Genomic DNA, 17,453 nt, shown 5'->3' with positions numbered 1-17,453 from the left:
ACATTAATTAATTAAATTAAAATAATACATTATTAAAATAAAATTTGGTTTGAATATGTAAAATTAAAGAATAATAAAACTAAATAACAAAAACGCGATTCAAATGAATGCATGAATGAATTAATTAATTGATAAAAAAAGTGTTATTTAATAAATAATAATGAATAAAGATATTTGATTTAAATAATTGTATTAAAATGTATTTTTTTCAATAAAAAACAAACATTTGATTATTATTAATTAAAATGATTAAAATTAATAGATATGTTGATTGGAATATGCCATGAATTAAAACATTTTAAATAAAAATGTATTAAAATTTATAAAGTAAAGAATTGATAACACTAAACTAAATAACTAAAACGCGATTTAAATAAAAAGAAAACATTTATAAATTTAATTAAAAGGGTTATTTAAATAAAAATAAATCAAACATTTGATAAAAATGAACAAAACAAACATTTATTTAAATAAATAAATAAATAAATATAAATGATTAAAATAGATATTGATTTGAATATCTCAAAATAAATAACTTTGATCAAACTAAATATCATCATCATCATCATCATCATCATCACATCTTTATTAAGGACATGCATATAAAATGGTCCATAGCACTATACAAAATAAAGTATATAAAAAAAAATTTGTATAAAATGACTACACAGTCCATATTCCACAATACACAAAATAAGTGTTCACAGCATATAAACTAAAGCGCCAGTGATTCCACAAACCCGAAGTGAACCTAACAGCACTCAATGCAGGATTCACTAGTGTTTTGATGATGCTGTGATGTGACTCTGCTAGTACAATATCTGTACACATGAGATTCCTGAGTACAGCAGGACATGTGGATAGGATACATACACACATTTGACTCGCACTGCCCCCTCGTGGCAATTTAAGCAGCAGCCTCAAACCATCATTATATGCCACCTTGAGTTTCTGCATACTACTTCTTTATAGCGCCGCCACAAGTGGGCAGTGTACATCGGAGGACAAAAACCTTTAAAAAGTGTAGTCTTCACAAAAAGTGAACACATACTAAATTTCAGCATATTAGCTTGTGCATAAAACATACAACACTGTCTATGAATGTCCCTCATCAGACAGCTCATCAAGTAGCAATTAGGGGACAGAGTTTCTACTTGCAAATTTCAAATGCTCCGCAGATATCTCATCCATACCGCATGCCTTATTATCCTTTAGCATCATAATTGCATCATACATTTCTTAAGGTAAAACAGTTACATCTTCATTACTATCAATGTCACCCATCGTAAACAACTTACTTTTAACACAGTTAAACAGCTCACAGTAATGTGTCCGCTGCCACAACAGAGTAATTTAATTTCTTCAGAGCCATTAACACATCAATATTCGTTGGTAACGATGTTTTACAATTATTCATTCTCTTGATTATATCAGATAAATAAATATAAATTTAGATAAATAAATACAAGTTTATTTTAATAAAAATAAGAAAAGCAGTGTTAAAGTGTAAAAACACATAAATAGTACAGTCTATTTCGAATAGTAAGCTATTTTTATGAATATGATATTAATCTTTAGTCACTCGTAATGCAGTGTAACCATAGACTGTAAAATATATTTATTAGGCTACTTTAATCAAATATATGAATGTATTATTTATTAAAACAAAAGTATACACATTTAAAAAAAAATATTGTTATTTCAATAAAATAATATCAGTGAAAAGGCGATGGCATTCGAACCCTCGTCTCCGAAGAGACTGGAGCCTTAATCCAGCGCCTACCGCTGAAACGACGCTGGACCCTGACCCTTCCGCAACGGTAAACTGCCGTAACGTTTTTGGCCCAAGATAAAGATTTATTTAGTCCACATGTCATGCAAACAAGAAAGTCTGCTATTAACCACGATCGAATCCAGTCACGTAATCAAATGAACAGGCAACAACAGGTCAAAGTCCAGGTAGGCAGTCCACACACGCACACACACGCACACACACACACACACGCACGCACACACACACACACACACACACACACACGCATTTGCAAAATGCTGCATTTGTTCATGTTTTCATTATTCCTATGAACATGTTTGACCTCGCAAATACAGTAGTCTTTACAAACTGTATAAAAACAAAGAAACTAAATGTAAAGCATGTCATCGATAAGTGGAAAAATATCAGGCTATCGACATTCACAATAGGAGAGGATTTCTTGTATTCTTTATAGCTAATTGTCTCTTTTCCTAAATGCCTTACACACTTTCGTAATAAAATGACCTCTTGAATTTACTTTTGTGCAGACGTGTTTGCATTACAACAGTGTGGCATATAGTTCCTCTAACAAATCTGACAGAAGAGCAAACGTGTATAGTTTGTATAGTTTAGCACATATAGTAACTTTACTTGAGTGAAAGACAAAAACAAATAATCTTTGATATTAAGCGGGACGTTTAAATTAATAAATGAGGTGTGTATAGCCTACTGTATATACGGGACATCCCTTATAAGAGCTGGCCATTGATTTTTTTCTACTTATTAGAAATGAGGTCTTTATGGGCCTCTCAATTGGAATAATGTGAATTTTTTTCAAAAAGCTGCAGTAAAATTGTTTAATATGAGATTGTATGGGACGTCCCCTATAAAAATGGTAGTAAAAAAGTAGTAAAATGTGACATAGAAAAGAAAGAAAGATATACAGGTGAAACCTGAAAAATTTGAATATCGTGCAAAAGTTCATGTATTTCAGTAATTCAAATTAAAAGGTGAAACTAATATATTTAGTATATATAACTATATACATATGCATGATTATACTTTTCAGAGGGTCAACATTTCTGTATTTAAAATCCTTTTTTTATTGTTTTCATATAATATTCTAATTTTCTGAGATTTTGAATTTGTGTTTTTCATAAGCTGTAAACCATAATCATCAAAATTCTAACTTTTGCATGATATTCTAGTTTTTTGAGTGTCACCTGTAAATCTTAGATATAGACAGATAGATAGATTACATAGATAGATAGATAGATAGATAGATAGATAGATAGATAGATAGTCCACATGTCATGCAAACAGGAAAGTCTGCTATTAACCAGGTCGACGTCTGATGTTTGTTGGAACTATGATTTCGGGAAACACCGACTCGATGAACTGCTGATAACGACGGATCTTGTCCATATTTGGCTAACGATGCTTTCAGAAAACACACCCCTGAATAGTTTTGGTTCCCGTATTAGATCTCACTCTATAAAACATCCCAAACAGGTTTCCTGACCATCATCTCCACAGCTCACACACCCTCATACTCTCCGAAATACTCAGAGGACACTGAGACACACTTGAGCTTGTAAGTTAAGGTTTCTGTAATTCAGTTAAATCGAGTGAAGGTTCGTGTTGTCAGACTGCTGGCACTGAAGACAGATTACTTCCCTGAAACACGTGAGTACATTTTCATAGATTTATTCACCATTAATAACATTCAATGTATAACAGTTTTAGAAGTGAAAGAAAAGCAACAGAACCTCAGTTTGTGTTTGTTTGATGATCTCAGTGAAAGTACTGAAGTCTGGCCTGATAGATCTGTTTTGACGACACTGTCTGGGTTTTTAGATGAACTTCAGGAATCTTCAGGACTTCAAGCTGGATTTCCTCAAATGTCAAACATCTCAGTATATATCATATATATCTTTATATCCACCCAGAGCTGATTGGAACTTTTTTTTATTCTCCTACTTTAACTCTTTATCTTGCTTCAAGTTCTTATCTGTATTTCTAACTAGTTAACTTTTCCTAATTAGACAATTAACCCTTTAAGCCCTGAAGGCATTTTTAGAGATCACCAGATAATAATTATTATATTATTACAGTAAACTGAGGTTGGTTTTGCTCACGGTTTATAACTGAATTTGACTTTAATATGCTTTTATCAGTTTTGAAAGTGCGTTGATTGGAAAAAAGTGCATTGGTGCTTTCAGTTTTGCAGATGGTGCAGTATTTATGACACAATAAGTGTGCTCATTGAATGTATTTTGTGTGAAAGCAATGAACAATGATTCATAGTTTGATACAAATAGACTTGTGTCTCTGAATGAGTGAAGAGTTTTGCCAATATAAGGCTTCAGTATTGACCGATGAAAATAACTGTATATTGCGGCCAAGTATGATAACGTGCACGACTGTATTTGCATCAGGGCTGTGAGATATACTGTGTGTATATATATATATATATGAAGAGTTCAGATGCAAAAGCCTCTAAATGACATTTGAAATTTTCTTCTTTATTGATGATTTTTATCAAACTTGTATATTTAAGTTCAGTAATTTCACTTAAATGACAATTAATAGGTAATCTTCATTGCCATTTAAGTGAAATTACTGAACTTAAACATACAAGCTTGATAAAAATGGTCATTCTAGAAGAAAATTTCAAACGGCACTTAGAGGCTTTTGCATCTGAACTCTTCATATATATACACACACAGTACGAGTGCACTGGACAGGGTCAGGGAACTGAAGACCTTTAGTCTCGTCAAACTTACATTTACAGGAGATCCTTCACAGGTAAGACATTAGGGGTGTAACGATACACTAACCTGACGGTTCGGTACGTCCCACGGTTCATTTCAGTGGGTTGGGGGGTTTTAGAAAGCTAAAATTGCTTTTTTTAAACAGTCCTTTAATTAACAAATTGTGTCCTTATCTTTAAATTAATTCAATTACAAGTAAACGTTTTCGCAAGGATAAAAAAAATGTATCTGCTAATGCTTTAAACTATTTTAACAATAGACTTTTAGCCTAAATTCAGTTGCTATTTATTTTTAGATATAATAATAATCAACACTCACATAACAAATTGTATGAAAACATGTAAACTGCACATTAGGCAGTTTTCCATTAACATGTTTTTTTTTTTATTATCGAAATATAATAATTTACACAGTTGCTGTCATTTTCATGACAGATATTTTAAACAATCATTAAATAATCAAGATATAATTAACAGGTTAAGTAAAATATAATATGAAGAGTATATGCAAAAAATATTCTGGGGGCCGTGAAACTCACAATCAAAAAATGCTGGTGGTGGCTGGAGACATTTCGTAAACAAGAGAAAGAGTTAATAGAAATGTTAATGTCCATCAGTCTCCTCTTCTCGTGACTGTTTGCTGATATTTCACAGATATTGAATGATGGGTTTCAGCGTGCTCTTCATCTTCGCTCTGATACACTTCTCCACACTGTATGATGGGGGGAACTCAGAGGATCTCTCCAACACTGGTGTGTTCATCTTCACTTCTAGTGTTTCTGCAGAACTCCTAAACTAAACTATGATCCATGTGTGAAGATATACTTATTTAAAATTATTGTAAATAAGTGATCAGTCTTTGTTTTGTGTATTTCTTTTGGATTTGTCTTGCAGACTCTTCTAACCCTCATCATCACCTTCATCCTCGAGGCCGTTTCAGACGTGCTAACCCTGTGAAAGAGGAGGACCAGGGCCCTGCTGGCTTAGACACTTACTTGAAGTTTGTTGTATCAAAAGATCCTCCTGAACATGCAGTTGTTCTTCCTCATAACGACAATGATTATTACATTATTGGAATTGGGAAATGTAATAGGTTTACGGTAAAAGCAGTTAAAAGTTCAGAGGTGAGCTCATGTGTTAATGCGGAGGAATGTGCATTTCTAGTGAATAAAGACAACTTTGAAATTTTAGAGTGGAAAAAATGGGCAGATATAAAGCAAGGCCAGATTCCATTTCACCCAATAATCATTTGTAAAAGTCTCTACATTGCAAAAGATAACAATGGTATCAGTTCTATGACCAGAGACAAATTAAAAAAAACTTCTGAAGTTCTCACTGTAAACTATGAGATAAAAGGTCAGGATTTTCAAACTGATGATTGTGAAGACGAAAAAAAGGTAAAGCCAGACAAGATGGAAGTGATCAAATGGGTCACAGCTGACAACAAGAACTGCAAGCCTGCCAAACATGTGGTGAAGTTTGATCAAGGCAGCGACAGAACAAGATCTTTCCTAAAGAGTCGCACGCATGCGGCTGGAGGAGCGGTGGAGGTATCGGCCTCTGCTACTATTCCAGGTTTATTTCAATTAGGTGGAAAAGTTTCTGGGAAATATGACTATAGTCGCTTGAATTCTGAAACGACATCTAAAGTTGATAAGGACCTGCACTCAGTGAGTATGGAGATCGAGGTTCCACCCAACCATTCCTGCACCATTGAGATTAAAAGCAAAACCTCTGCGTTTAAATCCGTGTGCTCTGGTCAGCTCTACCGACTGTATAAGAACGGTGAAGAACACACGACCATCATTACCGACATCTATTATCATCGGGAAGTGGTAGAATTCATAACATCTATGATTCCCTGTAAACCTGTGACAGATGGGGCGAAATGTCCGGAAAACTAAATGTTGCCATGTGTGTGTGTTCACAACAAAATGTTTTAAAAAAAAGTAAAAAAAAATGCTTGCTTTCAAATTATTTCAAGAATTATTAAATTGAATTTTGACATGCTAACAGTGTTTTATTTTTGTTGTTTTTAAAGAATGCGGGGGGGGGGGGGATATGTGACTGACGTCCTGGGTCGATAAAGACCTGGGGAATGCATTTAAGAGCTAAAACAGTTTATTAATTTATATTTAAATAATATAAATTTATATAATATAAAATATATAAATGTATATCTAAATAAATAAATAAAAATATATTTTAATTTAATTTAACTTTAATATTAATAATAATAATAATATTTAATTTATTTAACTTTAATATTAATAATAATAACACTTAAAGCGCTTTACATGGAACCGTATTTTTCCATCTTAAAAATATATCTAAATTACGCCATATGCTCTCATTGACATAAATGTGGAACAATTAGTTCATGCATTCATGACATAAAGGCTAGATTACTGTAATGCTCTCCAGCTCGTCCAAAACGCAGCCGCTCCAGTTCTTACCAGAACCAGGAAGATTGACCATATTAGCCCGCTTCTGTCAACCCTGCATTGGCTGCCTATTAAACATCGCATACATGTTAAAATATTGCTGATTACTTATAAAGCACTGAATGGTTTATCTCCAGTACTTGAGCGATCTCTTAACGCATTATAGTCCTTCACGTCTACTGCGATCTCCAAACTCCGGCCAGTTGATAATACCTAGAATATCGAAATCGACTGCAGGCGGGAGATCCTTTTCCTATTTAGCACCAAAACTCTGGAACAATCTTCCTAACATTGTCCGGGAAACAGACACACTCTGGCAGATCAAATCTAGACTAAAACACACATCTCTCCGGCCTAGCACACACACAACACACTATAGACTTCCTTAATTCAATGTTAGGCTGCATAGATTAGATCAGCCGGACCCGGGAACAAGTCCTGTAAATCCTAGTGTACTCGGTACATCAAAAGAAGGATGGCGTCTACGCTAATATCAGTCTCTCTGTTTATCCCGAGGGACCTTGGGGGACCTGCGCATGGACCCGTCCCGACTAACCCTTTAAGCGCCGGCCTCATCGACACGACAGCATCGGCACTGATCCTCAACGTCTCGTCTCCAAACTGGCGTGATTACTTCGACTTAGGCTACAGACAGATGGAAATGGACAATTCTCTTAATGTTTCGATCTGATTTGTTTTGTAATCACTGTTCCTTCGTTGGCCAGAGGAGAACCGGCCCCGACTGAGTCTGGGTTCTCCTGAGGTGTTTTTCTCCATTCTGTCCCTGATGGAGTTTTGGTTGAGCTTGCTTAGTTGAGGACATTTAATATTCAACAATATTATTGATCTGTGTTGTATTACTTTCATGTTATCACTGTGAAGCTGCTTTGATACAACCTGTATTGTAAAAAGCGCTAGATAAATAAATGTGACTTGACTTGAACATCGGCGTGCGAGATTCGAAATGCTGAGTAGTATATAAGGAATATAAGGATGCGTTCTTGCACACACATATTCAAGCTTTCGTTTCAGAGCTGAGTGTGTGTTGTTCTGCAATCATCATGGAGTGTGTAATGAGTTAGAAGAAGCTCTTCAATCAAGTGTGTGTGTGACGGGGCGTCAGCGGTCGCTAAAGAGCGTTTCCTACACTTACTGCAGTTCATCTTAAATAAGCACCTGAACACTGTAGCAGACTTGATCTGGTCTGTGAGTGGTGGCCGTTCCCCTTCAGCACACACACATTTGACTCGCACTGCCCCCTCGTGGCAATTTAAGCAGCAGCCTCAAACTATCATTATGACCTCATCACACACTTTAAGTAAAGTAGCAATAAGGGGACAGAGTTTCTACTTGCAAATTTCAAAAGCTCCGCAGATATCTCATCCATACCGCATGCCTTATTATCCTTATCATAATGGGCTTTATGCCCAGCTGCACTACTTCCTGAACTTCAGCCAGCTCCTTGTTCCTGTCTGCCATTATTGGTCAAATTGATTAATTCAGGTGTACCTGACCTCAGTAGTCATGGCAACAACAATCAGACACACCTGAATTAATCAATTTGGCCAATAATGGCAGACAGGAAACAAGGAGCTGGCTGAAGTTCAGGAAGTAGTGAAGCGGCGCATAAATCAAAACAGTTACATCTTCATTACTATCAATGTCACCCATCGTAAACAACTTACTTTTAACACAGTTAAACAGCTCATAGTAATGTGTCTGCCACAACTGAGTAATTTAATTTCTTCAGAGCCAATATTTGTTGGTAGCGATGTTTTACAATTATTCATTCTCTTGATTATATCAGATAAATAAATATAAATATATTTAGATAAATGAATACAAGTTTATTTTAATAAAAATAAGAAAAGCAGTGTAAAAGTGTAAAAACACATAAATAGTACAGTCTATTTCGAATGGTAGGCTATTTTTATGAATATGATATCTTTAGTCACTCGTAATGCAGTGTAACCATAGACTGTAAAAATGTATTTATAAATGTGTTAATTATTAAAACAAAAGTATACACAAAAACAATGTTTAAAACAATGTTAAAAAACAATGTTTTATTTATTGTTATTTCAATTAAATCTTATCAGTGAAAAAGGAATGGCAGCGGTGGGATTCGAACCCACGCCCCCGAAGAGACTGGAGCCTTAATCCAGCGCCTTAGACCGCTCGGCCACGCTACCGGTGATGCGATTCTCAACCCTGACCGTAATTAATCCAGGAGGTACACTCAAGAAAGAAAACTACATGGTATCTGAGGACTATTTCTAATTTTTCTCTATTATTTTGCTTTATTTCCAGACTCAATCATAAGCTTGTCTTCAAAAACGTTGCTTTAAAACTCTTGACACAACTAAAATTCCCGAACACACACCTCTGCGATGCTGTTGATGGTTTCGGGAAACACACTGACTCGTTGAGCTGATATCAAAAGAACTTGCTAACGATGCTTTCGGGAAACATCGACTGCAGAATAGGTTTACGTATTATATCTAGCTCTATAAAAAGACCCTACAAAGCGTTTCTCCGCCCAAATCATCCTCATACTCTCAAAAACATTCATAGGTTGTGACACAAACTATTAAATCTAATTATCAAACTAGTCAAATCAATTCTCAGACTGCTGGCATTTGAAGACAGATTTGGCTACATTTACTGATCGACACTGCAGACATGTAAGTTGCCTAAATTTTTTATCGATTTATTCACCATTAATATAGCATTTAATGTAACAGTTTTTAAAAACCTCATGTTTGCGATTGTTTGTTTTCGTTTCCATTACAGATTTGCACAACACTGTTACGATTCCCCCCCCTAAATGTCGATATATTGTGAAATGATTTCCATGTTATTTTTAAAATGTCTCCCAAATCTGTTATGGAACCTTTTTTTCATGAACTTCAAGAATCTTTAGGATTTTAGCTGGATTTTCCTAAATGTCACGGTAGGCAGGGGTGGACTGGAACAAAAAATCGGCCCGGGCATTTTGGCCCAGACTGACCCACTACATATGATCATAAACACAACAGAACGTTGCACGCCCTTGAATATGTGTAGCTGCATTGGGATAGCAATACCGATATTATTTTGTGAAATCTGCGGTGAGTGCACCTCTCTCCCTCTAGGGGGGTTCGGGGGGGATGCACCCGCGTAAGAAAATGTTGTGCTTTTTAATGTTAAGTTCATCAATCAGGTGCACTATAAGAGTTAAAAATTAAGAGCTCTAACCCATATCCAGTGAGCAAAATTGAACAAAGAAAAACTCAAAACTCTTTCAGTTGTGATATAAGCTGCGTCCCAATTCGCATACTATCCGTCCTAAATAGTATTCGAAAATAGAATTAGTACGTCCCAAATCGTAGTATGTTGAAATGAGTGTTTCAAAGAGACCCGGATGGTCTACTATATCCAGTCAGAATCGTGAATGTGCCGGGAAACTCCCTTTCCTCGCAAAAGCGGCGGCAACTGCACATCCAATGGCGCGGGGGCGTCTCAGAGGTGCGACCAATGAACTAGCCCTACGTCATTAGACGATCTTCAGTCTTCACGTGCCTTCGCGGACACGTTACATGACTTCCACCAATGAGATGCATCACTGTGGGATTGTGGGATTGCTCAGGATTGTGGGTAATGAAGTACTTATCCAATACATCGAAAAAAAGGCATTTATCTCAAAACAAGGTTAGTGCCCCATGAACTTTTGGCGTTTATATGACCATACAATCACTTAGTACAGCCGTAGCTGGTTTTAAGTCTACCATGTATGGTTACGTTTTTATGGCTTCAATGGAGAAAATGTATTGAATTTTTACTTCCGGCACCGGCTGTGGGCGGGACTGTGATGCTCTATTGGTAGGTTTAGGACTAGTTGTGAGGGAGGGGTTAGGATTAGGGGTGGGATCCATGCGCAGAAAAAGAGTTCATTTGCGATGGATTCACAGACTGGAAACACCTCCGCAGGTCATGCATCAGACACCAAGCCAGCAAATCTCATTCCCTTTCCATTTGTAAATATGAGTTTCATTCATTCATTCATTCATTCATTCATTGTTTATTATTTTTGAGAAATAAATGTAATTTTCTCTTTTCAGAGTTCCTGCTCTAAATCATGGAGGCAGCAGATACTTTATGTGAATCGCTCTTCTGCTGGCTGGAGAACCGAGAGGGATGTGCAGAAGAGCTGGAGAAACTGGAGCAAGAGCCGGAAGATGTTCCTCAGCGCAGCAACATCGCTCAGGGGTTTAGAGCCTCAATATCTGCAGCATTTGCCTCTGTCTGCCCCACTTCCACATTGGTAAAGGCAGGTGTCTCCAGCAGTATCTTTAATAAAGCTAAAGAATTAATGAAAGAAGATGAGAAGGTTGGGACGAGCATTCAGGAGCAACTGCGGGATCTGAAGGACGAGTGTGGAGGAGCGCCGAATGCTGATGAGCTGGACTGTGAGGTCACCACTCGACTCATGTGGGCTCTGGCCAGGAGGAGTAATACTCCCGTACCTCTAGACTTCCTCAGAGGATTCAACAAGGCCACGTTCTTTCGTCACTTAGCACCAGGTGGACTGGATCCAGCCGAGGCCTCAGACTTTATTTGCCAAGCTCTGGGACTCGATCGTTCCCCTGAGATCACGAGTAGCCTGAAGATGTCGGCCAAAGAAATGATGGAGAACATTGGACGCATTGGCACTAAAGCTGCTAAAGAAGGATCAAGGGTATCAGCTTTCTTTCCTTAAGCATCCCATATTAAGAAAACTGCGACTTTGAAATTCTCTTGAAGGGATTATTTAGGAGAACAATATGAAATATTCACTGCATTGCCCTAATAAAGTATTTTAGATGGGGATTTTGTGATTGTATCTTTCTTTCTATGTACAGGGTGCGACTGGTTTGGGAATCTCTCTGTGCGACCTGATTGTGAAGAGTGAAGCACTAGTAAAGGGCAATCGGGTCCCGGGTGCCGGGGAAATATTGGACGGCCAACGAAAGCTAAAGGAACAGCTGGGTGCAATGCAGTAGGATATTTATTTTCTTCACATTTTTAATTTCTACTAATTTATCTGTCTTGGCCAAAGCCAATATGTCTTGTATTTGTCTGATATTGCACTTTACTGCAATATTGAAAACGCAAACAATAATGAAGGTCTAAAGGGGACTGAATGACAACTTTTCTCATTACAGGGAAATCATCCAGAAATTGTTCAGACTGAAGAATCTCGTCAAGGAGTTGGGGGAATATTCTCTCTGCATGACTCAAAACGAATGGAATATAATGAACTATATCAGGGGAACATGTACGGACGACAGAGTTGTCTCCTGGCTTCGGGGATCATCTAATCAGACTGAATTTGTGAATCTTCTAAGATTTTGCCTGGAGAGGTTGAGTTTCAAACTTCCAGATTTAGAATTGCTTGATAAAACAGATTTAGACATTGTGATTGTAGGTCATGGCGGTATTCTCGACCAGTTTATGCCAGCGGGAGGACTGGTGCCCACACCTAACATCACAGACACCGTTCTCTACTCTCCGTGGAACTGCCCTATTGACTCCAAAGCTGCATATGCAATCGCTCAGGGTTTCATTCAAGCGACAGACAGAGTGTTTCGCCACATGGCTTATTATGAGCCGAACCCTTTGCCAGATCACTGGAACAGCATGCGAAGATCTCCCAGCGACATCCCAGTGATCCTTCTATCCCCGCTGACCCCTGAAGAAGACGCATGGGCCCTTTTTCAACAGTTTTGGGTGAATAATGACATGGACTCAGAAGACCGTGTTATTCTTCCATATCTTCTCCCACAAGATCAGGAAAATGCCTTCGGAGAGATCCCCCTCTTCATGTTCATATTAGCGTTATCATATATACTCAGCTGTCATGGTAAAGCAGCTACTGTGCACCTGGCTGCTTGTTTGTGCAATGATGAAAGTCCATTAATGGAAGAAGAGTGGGTAAAACAGTACGCCTACACAAGTGATGGAGCCTATATGACTGTGAGCATGGATGACAGGAACATGAACAATATGTTATTCATGGCCTTAAGATCATTGTTTGACAGAAAGCGTAGATAAATCCTCTGAACGGCCTCTGGGTCGGTCCTGATGTGTAGTGAACACAGAGCGACCCGGAGCAGGTTAATGCCATTTATCTCATGTTTTAAAGGTGCCCTAGAATTTGAAATTGAATTTATCTTGGGATTGTTAAAGGGCACCTCTTGTGCACCTTTTTACAAGATGTGTCCCCAGAATCTATTTGTGAAGTTTCAGCATAAAATACCCCACAGTTCATTTATTATAACCATTTGAAAATGTAATTTTTGTGTGTTTTGGAGTGTACCACTTTAAATGTAAATGAGCTGCACATCCCCGCCCTGCCTTTGGATGAGGGCGTCACTTGCATATCTATGGCAATAAACAGTCGGTGGAAGCAGAATGGCTGAGAGTGAGAGAGCCGCTGTTGTGTATGGCATTATATATGACATGTTTGAACCGGAGTCAGACCCAGATGATGAAGAGAGTTAAGAGACTCTCTAGAATAAACACAAATGAGAATGGACCAGGACGTTTCGAAATGGTTATTTGATACATTTATGTACTTATAGAGTTGTAACTTGTAACCACGTCCCTTTTGAAATTATGAATGCGCAACACACACACACACACACGCACACACACAGACACAAACACACAAACTGTGATAAGGTTGGTGCAATTTTTTGAAACTACAAACTCATATACTGTGATAACGTTTGATATGTACAAATGAAATTACATTTATGTGAGGGACCTGTTGCGTCATGTTTACATTACTTGTCGTACAGGTGCTTATGTCACAAATGTGAGAAGATGGCTACAGAACATACACCGTTTTTAATACAATATCTTTAAGAAAATATTTATAAACGTGTGGTTACACACTAAACAAGGTTTAAATTATATACAGTATGTTCTGTGATGTACGGTATTACTCCACCCCCGGAAACGGAAATGGGGTTGTTTTGTATTCTTTCTGTAGTCTTATGCAGTCGCGGTATCGTAGGCTACACTATACAAGTGATTTGCTTGCAATTGACAAAGGTGCATTATCGCCACCAACTGGGCTGGAGTGTTTATTATTCAAGCTCTCAAGCATATCTGCCGACTCTGTTGATTTTCTCCTTGATTATTTTAACTCAAAAGTTAAGAGTGTAATTGATGATATTGCTCCTGTGAAAGTCAGGAAGAATAGTGGCAGACAAAAAGCACCTTGGAGAAACTCAACAGCAGTGCAAAATATGAAAAGACAATGCAGAAGAGCAGAACGCATGTGGCGGAAAACAAAACTTGTAGTCCATTATAACATCTACAAAGACTTTCAATAGGGAACTAGGCAAAGCTAAACAGACTTTCTTCTCAAATATTATAAACAGCAATATAAACAACACACGCACTCTTTTTGCTACTGTAGAGAGACTGACAACCCCCCCCCCCCCCCGAGCCAGATTCCCATAGAAATGCTCTCAGAAAGGAAATGCAGTGAGTTTGCTTCTTTCTTCTCTGAGAAAATCAATAACATCAGAAAGGTGATCAGCACATCCTTGAGTTGCTCTGGGGTCAGGCAGATCAGACCACAACCTGAGAAAGTAGTTACTATGTCTGATTTCGAAGAAATTGATGGCACAATTTTGGACCTTAAAACATCAAACTGCGCCTTTGACACACTTCCCACATCTTTTTTCAAAAGTGTGTTAAACTGTTTAGAAGCAGATCTCCTAGAAGTGGTGAATGCCTCACTTCGCTCTGGGAATTTTCCGAACTCCCTGAAAACTGCAGTTGTCAAGCCCCTCCTGAAAAAGAGCAATCTGGATAAGACCATCTTGAGCAATTATAGACCGATCTCAAATCTTCCTTTCATAGGCAAGATCATTGAAAAGGTTGTCTTCAATCAGCTGAACAAATTCTTCAGCTCAAATGGATACTTTGACAATTTTCAATCTGGTTTCCGATCGCATCACAGCACAGAGACAGCGCTCATAAAGATAATGAACAATATTCGCTTAAATACTGATACAGGCAAATTATCCGTGTTGTATTGACACTGTCGATCAAACTGGGTGGGGCTTTCTGGGATAGTCCTAAAATGGTTCAGGTCATACTTAGAAGGGAGAGGTTATTTTGTGAGTATGGGAGAACATAAGTCTGAGTGGACATCCATGACTTGCGGAGTCCCTCAGGGTTAGATTCTTGCGCCACTCCTATTCAACCTGTATATGCTCCCAATGAGCCAAATAATGAGAAAGAACCAAATCGCTTACCACAGCTATGCAGACGACACACAGCTCTACTTAGCCCTATCGCCAAACGACTACAGCCCCATTGACTCCCTGTGCAAATGCATTGATGAAGTAAACAGTTGGATGTTCTCAGGGTGAATGCATACCTTGACGCTACTTATTTGGGCAGGGGTGGGGTAGAGCTACCTGGACACAAGTTGGGGCCTGATCAACCCCAGCTGGGTCGCCTGGGGGAGAGTGTATGAAGCTTGAAAGACCCGAAACACTCTGTGGTGACATCACTGATGATGTGTCCAGGTTGCATCAAGTTGATGTATGTTACAAGTAGGCACAAAGAACACGAGCAGAACAGAGCAGTTTCCGTTTCTGCATTCGGTCTAGTGCAACAAAAAGCACCTACAAGTTTTTTTCTGCCCTTTCTCCGCCCAGCTCACACATCCCATTACATCTCCTGCTACTCTCAAAGATATTCAGAGATATTGAGACACAAACTTGTTTGTACTTGTAAGCTATTGTAAGTGGTTTCTGTAATTCAGTCAAGTCGAGTGAGGATCGTGTTCTCCGAGTGCCGGCGTTTGAAGACAGATTACTTCTCTGAAACAGCAGAAACGTGAGTACATTTTTCATATATTTACCATTAATAAAATTTCAATGTATAACAGTTTTAAAAGTGAAGAAAAGCAACACAATCCCAGTTTGCGATTGATTGTTTCATGATCTCAGTGAAAGTACGGAAGTCTGCCCTGATACATCTGCTCTGCCGACACTGACTTCCATAGTATATATTTTTTCCTACGATGGAAGTCAATGAGACCAGAAACTGTCTGGTTACTGATATTCTTCTAAATAATAGAAAATCGTCTGAATGGATTTGAATATGGTAAAACTCGACTCTTTAACTCTGGGGGAGTTGGAGAATGAGCCTATTTCCAAAAAAAGTGGAGTATCCCTTTAAGGCATTTATTTTTTTTTAAATGACAATATACTGCTTTAAAAGTAACTGCAGACAGATCTGCTGCATGTCATTTATCAAAAAATTCATAAAAAGCTTTTTTGTATAGCTTTCTTGATGGGGTTCACCTGTATACAGCATAATTAATAATCTACTGTTAATAATCTGTATTATAATTTATGTACTGTAATTATATTAATCAATTTGGATTAATCCTTTTGATCATCACAATTTTTTTATTCATTACATTGTGTCTTACACCCTTCCTTCAGTGGTAACACCTAATACAGAGGTATTACATCCATACAGCGGTCACTGTTAAAGAGTGTTTCCTACACTTTTCTGCAGTTCATCTTAAATAAGCACCTGAACACTGCAGATTTGATCTGTTCTGTGTGCTGTGGACATTCCCCTTCAGCACACACACACAGCTCGTTCCCTACACTGCAAAACATGCTGTTCTTACTAAGGGTTTTTGTTGTTTCCAGTTTAAATATCTAAATATTCTAAAATCAAGAAGCATTTACTAGATGACGAAAAAAGAAATGATGTCTTGTTTACTGAAAAAAAAGTTACTTTGCTTAACAAGATTTTTTGGTAACACTTTAGAATACTGTATCTTACTTACTGCAGAATTAATAAGGAATTAATGAAGAACTAATAGGTAATTCTTCTTCTTCACTACTGTTAACTACTAAGGAAGATGTGTTAACTAATCAGTATGTAATACAATTTTATGATTGTGTTAAGTATCAGTTAGTTAATCAATAACTAATGAATTCTGTCATGCCTCCTGAAGAACTACTACTAATTATATATTAATCAAGGTTCAAGAAAAATAACTAAGAAGTAACTACTGAACAGTCATACAAAACTAACCTCAGATTATTTGTATATTTTATATCCAGTACTGTGTGTGTCTGTTTTCCTCAGCATAGAAAGCCACTGAGTAAATTCATGTATTTGAGGCAACGAATGAGGGTAACTGAAAATATAGGGAACTTATTAGTAATTAATAAATAAGTCAAGTCAAGTCAAGTCACATTTATTTATATAGCGCTTTTCACAATACAGATTGTATCAAAGCAGCTTCACAGTGATAACATGAAAGTAGCACAACACAGATCAACAACATTGCTAAACACTAAATAACCCTAACTAACTAAATAAGTATCAAATAATTCTGCAGGAATTACTTAGAAGCTGGAACAGTATTCTAAAGTGAAAATATAGGGAACCCATTAGTAATTAATAAAGA

The 17,453-nt window shown here is 37.4% G+C and overlaps 2 protein-coding genes and 1 non-coding gene across 5 annotated transcripts; 2 read left to right on the top strand and 1 right to left on the bottom strand.

The window, feature by feature from the left end:
* Nucleotides 1-3,217: 3,217 nt before the first annotated feature.
* Nucleotides 3,218-6,539, top strand: LOC120465271 (natterin-3-like). 3 transcript variants are annotated; one of them, XM_089135157.1, is made up of 4 exons: nucleotides 3,218-3,439; nucleotides 3,611-3,669; nucleotides 5,181-5,278; nucleotides 5,421-6,539. In XM_089135157.1, exons 3-4 carry the CDS (start codon nucleotides 5,188-5,190, stop codon nucleotides 6,428-6,430), a joined length of 1,101 nt encoding a protein of 366 aa, XP_088991283.1. In that variant the 5' UTR covers nucleotides 3,218-3,439; nucleotides 3,611-3,669; nucleotides 5,181-5,187; the 3' UTR covers nucleotides 6,431-6,539. The 3 variants fall into 3 exon arrangements, with proteins under 3 accessions (XP_088991283.1, XP_088991282.1, XP_088991284.1); XM_089135156.1 differs by lacking the exon at nucleotides 3,611-3,669 and having other exon boundaries at nucleotides 3,219-3,439; XM_089135158.1 differs by lacking the exon at nucleotides 3,218-3,439 and having other exon boundaries at nucleotides 3,601-3,669.
* A 2,541-nt stretch (nucleotides 6,540-9,080) lies between these two features.
* trnal-aag (transfer RNA leucine (anticodon AAG)) lies at nucleotides 9,081-9,162 on the bottom strand. The gene has a single exon. It is a non-coding gene; the product is annotated as a tRNA-Leu (tRNA).
* Nucleotides 9,163-9,206: 44 nt separating this feature from the next.
* LOC120465281 (uncharacterized) lies at nucleotides 9,207-13,532 on the top strand. Its single transcript, XM_039654957.2, has 4 exons — nucleotides 9,207-9,654; nucleotides 11,071-11,687; nucleotides 11,851-11,987; nucleotides 12,154-13,532. Exons 2-4 carry the CDS (start codon nucleotides 11,088-11,090, stop codon nucleotides 13,040-13,042), a joined length of 1,626 nt encoding a protein of 541 aa, XP_039510891.2. The 5' UTR covers nucleotides 9,207-9,654; nucleotides 11,071-11,087; the 3' UTR covers nucleotides 13,043-13,532.
* Nucleotides 13,533-17,453: the final 3,921 nt, after the last annotated feature.

The sequence above is a fragment of the Pimephales promelas genome, chromosome 9, assembly GCF_988280905.1.
Source record: "Pimephales promelas chromosome 9, fPimPro1.hap1.1, whole genome shotgun sequence".
In the NCBI taxonomy this organism is placed as follows: Eukaryota; Metazoa; Chordata; class Actinopteri; order Cypriniformes; family Leuciscidae; genus Pimephales; species Pimephales promelas.
The sequence above is the reverse complement of the archived record's forward strand: the minus strand, read 5'-3'. Positions and strand labels throughout refer to the sequence as shown.